The sequence below is a fragment of the Prosopis cineraria genome, unplaced genomic scaffold (assembly GCF_029017545.1).
Source record: "Prosopis cineraria cultivar Desert tree isolate PC_DT_omini unplaced genomic scaffold, ASM2901754v1 PC3, whole genome shotgun sequence".
In the NCBI taxonomy this organism is placed as follows: domain Eukaryota; kingdom Viridiplantae; phylum Streptophyta; class Magnoliopsida; order Fabales; family Fabaceae; genus Prosopis; species Prosopis cineraria.
Window position 1 is genome coordinate 40628585 of NW_026555334.1, and position 11972 is coordinate 40640556.

The window sequence follows — 11972 nt, forward strand, 5'->3', positions numbered from 1 at the left end:
GTGAGGACTTATTGTCCCACACAATAAAGTGATTAATTTAAGTCCTTATAAAAATTCTTGAAATTTCACATGGGACTTAAATAAATTACTTAGATTAAAAAAAGATAGTTAATTAAAACTATTAATTATATGTATAAATTGGATCTCTATTCCTGCAAAATCTTATTGATTTATACAAAATGAGACCACTTTAAATGTCTGCAAAAATTCTTAAAATCTCACACGACAAGTAAATGATTAGAGATAAATTTTTTCTTATTCATTTCATTTTTTTCAATTAGGTAAGAATCAAATTTTCTCCCTTCTACCTTTTATAAAATTGGCTTGTCATAAGAAATGAAATCGTACATGAAATCATGATGGAGAGTGCCATACGATATGAGTATAGCAATATTATTGATAAGTAAAGGACCTTAGGATAAATGGAGATAAAAAAAATCATGCCCATACATATTAATATGCCATTTCATGCTAAAAACACATTTAAAAACCTTGCTTAATAGTTACACTAATTTTTTATTTGAAATGAGGTTATGCCTAAAATCAAACTAAACTTAGTTATGATAGCAAGCAAAAATTATTATTCGCAATCTCTTTATCCTTTTTTTTCTTCATTCTCTCTTTTTTTTATTTTAAAAATAATAATTATGTTGATTTTCATTTAAAAATTGAAAAACGTGGGACAAATATTTAAACACAAAATTTATTTATATAAAAAAATCTAAATCAAACATGTGTATTTCAAATTTAGAACCAAGAAAGCAAGGCAAATTATATGCATAATATCCTGTTCATTTAACAATACTAGCAGTGATTATTAAGAGAAAGAAAAATAACTATACCAGATGACGTCTCTTCCTCCTTCAAACTTTGACTTGATTAGTCTTAGGTTGCTTCTTCTGCTTTTGGCTGGATCACGCTCAACCTCAAAGAAAAACCATTTTCCTCATCTCTTTCTTTCTATCTTCTTCTCCCCGCTCTGATCAGTCTCTAATCTCTATCTCTGTTTTGCTGTGGTTTTTTTCTTTCCTTCTTGCTCTGTTTTTCAGCTCCTTCAGTCCTCTTTCTCCTCTGTCTGAGTTCTCTCTTCCCTGTCACCGTGTTCTCTTCCTCTCCAGACTCCTCCTCCTTCGTTATCGTCTGAGCTTTCTCTCCTTCTCGTCTTAGCTCTCTATTTCACATCCTTCGGTCATCTCTTCGCTGTCACTATCTTCAGGTTTTTTTCTTCCCTTCTTGCTCTGTTTTTCAGCCCCCTTCCATCTTCTTTTCTCTCTCCTAGTATGAACATCCTTTTATACTCTCAGTCTTTCCCTCTTGGCTTCCTCTCTCTCTCCTTTTCTGTTGCTCTTTCTCTGCTCTGTTTCTCTAGTGTCTTTCCCGTGCATGCGTGGCTGTGTTTTGCTTTTTTTTTCTGCTACTGTCTTTGTATGTGCTCGCTGCTCTGTCTCCTTTTGTGTTCGTGTGCACTTTTTTGTTTTCTTTTTGTGTGCTGTAACGTGCATATTCGGTTTTGCGTCTTTGGCTCTGTTTTTTCTTTCTGCTGGCAGAAAAGTGTATGTATATGTGTTCTAGTTGCTTGCTGCGTTTTTTTTTGTGAAGCTCTTTTCTGCAACCTGTGTTTTCGTGTTTCTACTTCTTCTGTATTTTGCTCATGTGTGCTTTTCTTTTTCTGTGTGTGTTTCGTGTGTTGGTGCTATGTTTTTCCTTTTGCTCTCTCGTGTACGTGCATGTTTCTATTTTTTTTCATTCTGCGTGTGTGACCGGTCATCTCTATTATGCTGTTCTACCGTGTCTGTGTGCCCTTCTGACTGAGTGAGTTAAAAACTGATGGGTTAAGGTTTAATCCATCGGTTATTATTTGTTTTATATATATATATATATATGTTTTTTTAAATATGATTTAATTAATTTTTTTTATCATGTTTATTAATTTTAAAATTAGAAAACAAATTGAGTTTGAATTAAGCAGATATAACTTTTTTGGAATGTAATAAAATTTAAAGGAAGAAATTCAAAAAGAGTTGATTCTTAAAAGTTAGCTCCTAATATTTTGAATGGAGAAGATAATTTTGGAGAGATTTTTAAAGATTTAAATAAAATTTTGGTTTTGTTAAAATATAATCCTAAAAAGGATTAAATTTTATTTTTATATTTTTATATATTTTTTTATTATTTATTAAAAAAATGCTCGAATAAAATACAGTGTTCACATAATTGATAGATAATTTTCAGAGATTGAAATGGAAAAATGACACACACATGATGCATGTAATGTACATAATGATTGATAAGTGATAAATTTTGGTAAAGGAATAAAGTGGAAAGGTGGTAAAAGATATTTCTTTTGTTTAAAAATATAATGCATTTTTTGAGGAGTTGAATATTAAAAAATATAAAGCATTTTTATTCTTTTGAGGTATAATCATTGTCTTTTTTTAAAAGTATCCTTATTGATAATAAATTTATATTTATTGTAGGGTACCTTTTTTTTTAAGAGTGCCTCTATTAATAATAACTTTATATTTATTGTAAGGTATTTAATAGAGATAAATATAAAATATAAAATTTATTTAAAAGTAGGTAACTATTTTATTAGGAATGAGATTCATTTAAAAATATTTTATATTTTTAAACGGAGGGAGTAGTAATTATGGTGTCACCTTTTTATTACAAATATAGTAAGAAGACATCTAATTGTTAATGTAAAAAAGATAATTAAAATTGAAAAAAGTAGAGTATAAAATGAAAATCACATACTAATGTATATATGCACCAAAATCAGATACTGGAAAAGGAAAATAGTCATTAAAAGATAATGTGATGGTTCTTTACGAAATTTAGCTAAAATGTTAATCATTTCAAAAATAAAAGGTCGTAAAATCTAGCTTCACTATAATTTTTAATTTCTAACTTTTTATAATATTATCCTAATGTTATTAACATATTTCTACATAATAGTTGGTCAGAATAATTAAAGAATTTAACAAAACATGGCATTCACATTTCACATTCACACTACTTAAAAATAACATGCTGGTGCTACACTGCTAGTTATAGGTCGTGGCATGTATGGAATATTATTTGCTAGTATAAAACAAAGTATAGTACGGACCCAGCCAAATTACACAAGGGGATTAAGGTGTGAATCATGTCAAGATAAAAAAACATCGCGTGAAAGTTAGAATCTGGTTCAAATAAAAAACAATTTAAAGTTTATTCAAAATAGAGAATATTTTTGTTAAATTAACGATATTTTCGTGCAGGATTTTCCCTTTTTTTATTGATCTCTTATTGATATTGCTTAATTGCCATTTTATATTACTTTTACCGAAAATTTCGTTTCAGATATTTTAAAGTTGCCAAAAATGGTATATCAGACTTGGTAATAAAAAAAAAAAAGTGGGATGGTCTGTATTTTAATTATTATGATGTGATTAACACAACATATGTGTGTGTATGATGATGATAAAATGATTCACGCGATCGATACATATTTTTTAGGGAATGAAATGGAAAAACAAGCACACGATACCTACAATGTATAAACTATAAATGATGCATGCAATGTATATAATGATCGATTGACGACAAGTGACAACTTTTAGTGAAGGAACAAAGTGGAAAGGCAGTAAAAGATAGTAATTATATTGTCATTATTTTACTATAAAGATAATAGAAAGACATCTTTTTAATTTATAAAAAAGATAATTAAAATTGAAAAAGTATAATATATTCACATAAAATGGAAATCACACACTAATATATATACACATACCAAAATCAGATTCTACAAAAGAAAAATAATTATTAAAAGGTAATGTGATTAGCGTTCACAAAACTTAACTAAAATGTGAATCATTTCTAAAGTAAAAAGCTCTAAAGTCCAGCCATATTATAATATTTAGTTTATAATTATAATTTTATTATAATATTATAGTAATGTTATTAATACATTTCTACATAATTGTTGCTCAAAAAATATTTATACATAGTTAAAGAATTTAACAAAACATGGCAGTTGCACATCTTAAAAATGATATGCTGGTACTAGACTGTCATGGGATGGGCTGCTATTTGCTAGTTTAAACCAGAATATAGCACGGACCCAACAAAATTACACAAGGGGATTAAAGTGCGAATTTTGTCGAGAACAACAATAATCACGCTTAACACAAGGGATGGTGAATTGGTGATTAGCATTCAAACCATGCAGACAACCGCCAAAGGAAGAGACAATCCACACCACCTAGTTTCTCGCTTATAAATATTCCGTTATTGCTTGTCCATCAGGTCCGTTTACACATGGCTTCAGCATTGGCGGGGGATGATCTGGCTCGATCAATCAGCAGCAGCCGGAGTTGGCCGGATGTTTTTAGCAGGAGTGATCGGCACACCCAGGAGGATGACGAGGAGGACCTCAAGTGGGCCGCCGTGGAGCGCTTGCCGACGTTTGAACGGCTACGAAAAGGCATTCTGAAGCAAGTGCTTGATGATGGGAAAGTTGTGCGTGATGAAGTTGATATTACCAAGCTCGCGATGCGGGAGAAGAAGCTTCTCATGGAAAACATACTTAAGTTGATTGATGAAGATAATGAAGCCCTCCTTCGCAGACTGCGAGACAGAATTGATCGGTTTTTACATAACTACTGTCTCCTTTTATTCTTATCAATTCACCAATATTGGAAAATTTGGGCTGACTCTGTTGGTGTTTGTACAGGGTGGGGATTGAAACTCCGAAAATTGAAGTGCGATACGAGAATTTGTCTGTGGAGGGAGATGTTTATGTTGGAAGCAGGGCACTTCCAACCCTGCTCAATGCTACTCTGAACACTATAGAGGTACTTCTTTTCTGATATAATCGTTGGACCTCTGTTTGTGATTTTTGTTGGATTTTAAAATCCCAGATGATTTTTAATTCTTTTATGGTACACCATTAGAGTGCTCTGGGACTCGTTCATCTTGCCCCTTCCAAGAACAGAAAAATTCAGATCCTGAAGGATGTCAGCGGAATAGTCAAACCTTCAAGGTAGTCATAGAGTCAAACAAATAAGAATTTACCTTGCTTTCCCTGCATTATTAACCACAGTTGCCTCTGAGAATTCAATCACGACAAAATCACATCCTTTCATAAGTTGAAGAACTGAATTCTTTCATAATTTATTTAATGGATTTTGAAACTGATTACTCTTTGATACGCTAATCTCAGGATGGCCCTGCTTCTGGGTCCCCCCGGGGCAGGCAAAACGACTTTGCTGCTAGCACTTGCAGGGAAACTTGACCAAGATTTGAAGGTTCGATTCCATCCCCCCCCCCCTCTTGATGTCTTTTTTCTCTGTTTCCCTTCTTTTTTCACTGCTAGATTTTCATTGTTTCTCCTTCCTTGCAAGTTACAACTAAGTGAGATATTTGTCTTTAACAGTCTTCAGGGAGTATCACTTACTGTGGCCATGAGCTGAATGAAATCGTTCCGCGAAAGACCTGTGCATATATTAGTCAACAAGATCTTCACTATGGAGAAATGACGGTTAGAGAAACATTGGATTTTGCTGGACGCTGTTTAGGCGTGGGCACGAGGTATGAAATGTTGGCGGAGCTTTCAAGACGAGAGATAAAAGAAAGAATTAAGCCCGACCCTGAGATTGATGCATTCATGAAGGCCATTTCAATGTCAGGCCAAAAAACCAGTTTGGTTACAGACTGTGTTATCAAGGTTTATGTCTCTGTTTTCTCTGCTTTTTTGCCCCTTAGCCTCTATCCTCGCTGATTTCTGTTGAATTCGGACAGATTCTTGGATTGGATATCTGTGCTGATATTATGGTCGGAAATGAGACGAGACGGGGAATATCGGGGGGACAGAAGAAGCGAGTGACGACAGGCAATGCTTGGCCTAACCTTCTTACAATGGCCCAGGAAATTTCCGGTTAATGATTTGTACAGAAGCATTGTCCTGTACTAACTGCTTTTGTAAAAATTTGTTGCAGGGGAGATGTTGGTGGGACCGGCAAAGGCACTCTTTATGGATGAAATATCAACAGGGTTGGACAGTTCCACCACTTTTCAAATCTGCAAGTTCATGAGGCAAATGGTGCATATCATGGATATAACCGTGATCATTTCTCTCTTACAACCAGCACCAGAGACATTTGATCTCTTCGATGACATTATCTTACTATCGGAAGGTGAAATTGTCTACCAAGGTCCACGCCAAAATGTCCTAGAATTTTTCGAATACATGGGTTTCAAATGTCCCGAAAGGAAAGGGGTTGCCGATTTTCTACAAGAAGTCACATCCAAGAAAGACCAGCAACAATATTGGTATAGAAGAGACGAACCTTACAGATACGTTTTTGTCCCTGAATTTGTTCAATCCTTCACTTCCTTCCACTTAGGGCAGCAACTTGCAGCTGAGCTTCAGGTTCCTTATGACAAGTCTAGAGCCCACCCAGAAGCATTAGTGACAGAAAAGTATGGTCTATCTAACTGGGAACTGTTTAAGGCATGCTTTTCCAGAGAATGGCTGCTTATGAAGCGCAACTCTTTTGTTTTCATATTCAAGACAGCACAAATAACGATTATGTCTATCATTACCTTCACTGTGTTTCTTAGGACAGAAATGCAAGTGGGCACCATTCAAGGAGGACAAAAGTTCTATGGAGCACTGTTTTTTAGTCTAATAAATGTAATGTTTAATGGGTTTGCAGAACTTGCCATGACTGTTTTCAGGCTTCCTGTCTTCTACAAGCAAAGAGATTCCTTGTTCTTTCCTGCATGGGCATTTGTGGTACCTATCTGGGTCCTCAGGATCCCTCTCTCAGCTTTGGAATCAGGGATATGGATTATCTTTACATACTATACCATTGGATTTGCTCCTGAGATTAGCAGGTAACTAAATGAGTTTACTTTTCTCTTTAATTAGTTTTTTTGGCTTTGGTGACGATAACAGTTTTTGAGGATGAGCAAATTTCCTCGACTCACATGTACACCCTCCTATTTCTTCAGATTTTTCCGCCAGTTCTTAGCATTCTTCAGCATTCATCAGATGGCTCTTTCGCTATTTCGGTTCATTGCTGCAGTTGGAAGAACACAAGCTGTTGCCAATCCACTGGGTACCTTAACCTTGCTACTAGTTTTTGTGCTAGGAGGTTTCATTGTTTCTAAAAGTAAGTCACTGATCACTTCTTAAATTTGGAGAAATCTTGTATCTATCGGGAGATTTTTTTCATTTATATTGTGATTAAGTTGCGGAGTTTTGCGCGCACTTCTTTTATGCTTGTATTTTGTTACTTGAATTAAACAATTTTTTACTTTATGGCTGCAGATGACATAGAACCATGGATGATATGGGGATACTACATCTCCCCTATGACGTATGGTCAAAATGCCATTGCCGTGAACGAGTTTCTTGATAAAAGATGGAGCAAGGTTAAAGCTCGACCTGTTTTTGAAAAATCAAATTGTCTTTCAATGCCCAACACGACATCACTTATTTGCATTTGCCCAAAAAAAAAAAAAAGTTTGCACTCAATTAAATTTCATGCAAGAACAACAGCATTGTTAAATACCGTTTTAATCTCACGCAGCCAAATACAGACCCTAGATTTGAGGCACCAACAGTTGGAGAAGTACTTCTTCAATCTAGAGGCTTCTTCACAGATGATTATTGGTTTTGGATATGCGTTGGTGCCTTATTTGGATTTTCTCTTCTTTTCAACCTTCTCTTTATTGGGGCATTGGCTTACTTAAATCGTAAGTTACATTTTTATACAGGGTGGAATTTTCAATTTTGGTAAACCAATGACCACATTAATGTCAAATCAAAATTTCAGCTTTGGGAGATTCACAAGCAGTCATCTTGGACGAAGCTAACGAGAAGGATAAAAAGCCAGCCTCCAGACAACATATAACAGGAGGTTTGAGTGCATGTAGTTGCTGTTTAGAGAATTTCGGTTCCACAAGGTTCTCGTGCAATACAATGACAGCTACCACTTTATTTCCATCTGATGGATCGCAGGTATTGCGAGAAATTCCTCAGGAATTGACAATATTTCGGATCCAGGAACAAAACGAGGAATGATTCTTCCTTTTCAACCCCTTTCAATAGCATTCAATCATGTGAACTACTATGTAGATATGCCTGCAGTACGTCACAGTTCTGGACCGTGAATTCTTTTAGCCATTGCTCTAGACAGACAATTCAAATTCTGTGCTCGTTTTTTAGACCAATTAATTTTTCGTGCTTAAGTTTTTGCTGCTGTTTTTCGTAAGGAAATGAAAAGTCAAGGAGTTCAAGAGCATAGACTTCAACTCCTACGAGATGTCGGTGGTGCCTTCAAGCCAGGCATACTAACAGCACTTGTGGGTATTAGTGGTGCTGGGAAGACAACACTCATGGATGTGTTGGCTGGAAGAAAGACCGGTGGGTATATTGAAGGGACTATCAGCATCTCAGGTTATCCAAAGAACCAAGAAACATTTGCTCGAGTTAGTGGTTATTGTGAACAAAATGACATTCATTCTCCATATGTTACTGTCTATGAGTCTGTCTTATATTCAGCATGGCTTCGTCTTCCTTCAAATGTAACGATGCAAAAAAGAAAGGTGAGCTTAAAAATGACTATCATTTTTGTCATTGCCACAATCAATTAATACATTTTTTTTGTTGTTCTTTTTCACTAGCATTCTGATTTAACTCTTGTTCTGTTGGAGATGCAGATGTTTATTGAAGAAATTATGGAATTGGTTGATCTTAATCCAGTTAGAGATTCTCTAGTGGGTCTCCCGGGAGTGGATGGCTTGTCAACAGAGAAAAGGAAAAGGCTAACTATTGCTGTCGAACTGGTTGCTAATCCTTCAATCATTTTCATGGACGAACCAACTTCTGGCCTTGATGCTAGAGCTGCTGCTATTGTAATGCGGACAATAAGAAATACAGTGGACACGGGGAGAACTATTGTTTGCACAATTCACCAGCCAAGTATAGACATTTTTGAAACATTTGATGAGGTGATTTGAGCTCAATCCTGTGTATGTAGATTGTATACCATGGAGTTTTTCTTTGGTTGATTTTTGTCGGTTAAAGCATATCCTCAATTATGATCTCGTTGTTGTTACAGTTAATGCTAATGAAAAGAGGTGGACAAGTCATTTATGGGGGACCTCTTGGTCACCACTCACATAAGCTCATCGAGTATTTTGAAGTGAGTATAGAAGCTTTGGTATATTTATGATTAAAAAAATCTTAAAACCTTAAATTCTTGCTTTGACCTTTGAGCAATGCGAGCTGCTTTATAATTTCAACGATTGAAGTTTCACGTAGCTATATTAATCTGCTGCAGGCTATTCCTGGGATTCCTAAAATCAAGGCTGGTTATAATCCAGCCACATGGATGATTGAGATCAGCAATCCTGCAATTGAGTCGCAGCTGAATATAGATTTTGCAGATATTTATGCTAACTCTTCCCTGTACCAGTAAAGCCCCCCCCCCGGGCCCTTTTATGGTTCTCTTATTATGTGCCTGAACATGTGACATGACTATTAGCTTTATTACTCTTCTTATCTTCGTGCTTTTTCCAGGAGGAATCAAGAACTTATCAAGGAGCTTAGTACTCCAGCACCTGGTTCCGAGGGCTTGTATTTCCAAACCAAATACTCCCAATCGTTTTTCATACAGTGTGAAGCTTGCTTTTGGAAACAGCGTTGGTCTTATTGGAGAAATCCTCAGTACAATGCGGTTCGATTTTTCTTGACAACAGTAATGGGAGTACTATTTGGTCTTATCTTCTGGGGTAAAGGCAATAAGACGTGAGATATATTAACCTACAACACATCCACCTTTGCTTCTACCTTCTAGTTTCTGTTAGTCTTGTAAATTATAGGCCGGTGGCGGTACCTCATAAGTCATAACTTGATCTGGTTTGATTTTACTTTAATACCATATGTTTTAAATAAAATAACATTAGCTGATATCAATTTATCAATTATCTAAATTTTAGAGCATAAAAATTTCAACGTTTATAAATGAGAAGATATCACGGTTGAATGGAGTCAAATCAAATGATTAATTAAAAATTGATACTGATAGTATTTTTATATTGTGATCTTTCATGGTTGGCAGCCACAAACAACAAGATTTAATGAATCTATTGGGGGCCATGTACTCTGCCGTGTTTTTCCTTGGAGGCACAAACGCTTCCGCGGTGCAGCCGATTGTCGCCATTGAGAGAACTGTCTTCTATCGTGAAAGAGCAGCTGGGATGTATTCTGCATTACCGTACGCAATTAGTCAGGTATAAATATAAATGAGAAAGATCTACATTCGTTAATTGTGATATTCCTGTACACACATAAACAAGATAATGAAATTTGCATTAGATTTGTTTCATCAAGTCTAATTTTTATTAATTTGATTCCTTACAATTTTTTAAATTATCATGTTAGTTTTTTAAGTTTTAGAACACAATTTCACTTTTAAATTAATCTAATGTGTAAAGTATATTGATGACTTAATATGTATATATAGTTAAATGAGAATCAATTAATTATTAAATTAGTTAAATTTTTATCAATCTAATCATTTGCACTGCATTTTATTCTTTTGCTTTTAAAATTTTTTGTAGCTTTTTTTCTTCTTACATAAATAATTACTCTTTTTTTTCAATTAATTTACATGGATACTATCAATATTCCTCTATCCATATCAATAAATTTTGACAATGTTACTCATCTTGAAAGAATAATGATCAAATTAATAATCAATATAAACTTAAGAGCCTAACAACAACAACAATAACAAAAAATCTTATCTCATTAATTATAAATTATAATCAAATCAAAAGAAATTAAAAAATGAATAATTGAAATAAATTTAAAAGATTAAAAGTTTGGTAATAGTTTTGTAGTTTGAATTACGAACCCAACTAAAGCATAGGACTAGGTTAACAAATGCTTGCACTTTTAAAAAATGAAGTGCTATTTTCATTCTGCAGGTGGCGGTAGAGGCAATTTATAATGCAATTCAATCAGCCATTTACACACTTCTCCTTTACTCCATGATGGGGTTCGGATGGGAGGCAAGGAAATTCTTCTGGTTCTTCTACTTTATACTCATGTGTTTCCTCTACTTCACCTTGTATGGGATGATGATCGTGGCGCTAACTCCAGGACACGAAATTGCTTCCATTTGCATGTCCTTCTTCCTAAACTTCTGGAACTTGTTCTCTGGCTTTCTCGTGCCTAGGACGGTAAGTGATGGATCTACCATTACGATCATTCACAATCTGATCCCAACACTGTAACTATGTTGGCTTGCATACTTGTACTCAAATATTTTCCAATATTGCAGCAAATCCCTATTTGGTGGAGATGGTACTACTGGGCTTCTCCGGTTGCTTGGACCGTCTATGGCCTTATTACCTCTCAAGTAGGGGACAAAGATTCAGAATTGGAAATTCCAGGGGCTGGAAGCACGGGATTGAAGGAATTCCTATCGCAAAGCTTTGGCTTTGACTATGACTTCCTTCCGGTAATTGCAGCTGTTCACGTTGGTTGGGTCCTTCTCTTCTTATTTGTGTTTGCCTATGGCATCAAGTTCCTCAACTATCAAAGAAGATAGGCTGCAATAATCTCAATCTCTGTTAATTAACTCTTGGCTTTTGACCAGAATACTAGCTGTTAGAGCAAGGGAAAATTTCAAAATAGAATCACATGTGAAAATCGAAGTTAGAAGCATAACCATAAATAAGAAAATTTCTGTCAAACAGAATCAAGAATTCGGGGTCTCTCGATGCTAGCGTCTTTATATTTATGGTGGTCATGTTTGAATTGTCCGCACTCCGCAGGTAAAAATAAAAATAAATTGTCATTGTTTAATAAATTATAATATAATCATGAAAAGGTTTTGGTGTGTCGTGTGTGTGTGTGTTGAAAGAAATCAATTAGACAAAACTCACGCACCCACATGCCAAATAGGATT

General features: G+C 35.0%; 1 protein-coding gene across 1 annotated transcript; it reads left to right on the forward strand.

Annotated features, from left to right (window-relative positions):
• Window positions 1-4296: 4296 nt before the first annotated feature.
• LOC129305029 (ABC transporter G family member 39-like) lies at window positions 4297-11752 on the forward strand. The gene is made up of 20 exons (XM_054944931.1): window positions 4297-4631; window positions 4718-4838; window positions 4938-5026; window positions 5207-5291; window positions 5420-5710; window positions 5785-5875; window positions 5982-6882; window positions 7000-7160; window positions 7319-7422; window positions 7581-7746; window positions 7827-7910; window positions 8012-8139; window positions 8266-8598; window positions 8713-9003; window positions 9114-9197; window positions 9336-9469; window positions 9575-9802; window positions 10116-10287; window positions 10987-11241; window positions 11343-11752. Exons 1-20 carry the CDS (start codon window positions 4303-4305, stop codon window positions 11610-11612), a joined length of 4317 nt encoding a protein of 1438 aa, XP_054800906.1. The 5' UTR covers window positions 4297-4302; the 3' UTR covers window positions 11613-11752.
• Window positions 11753-11972: the final 220 nt, after the last annotated feature.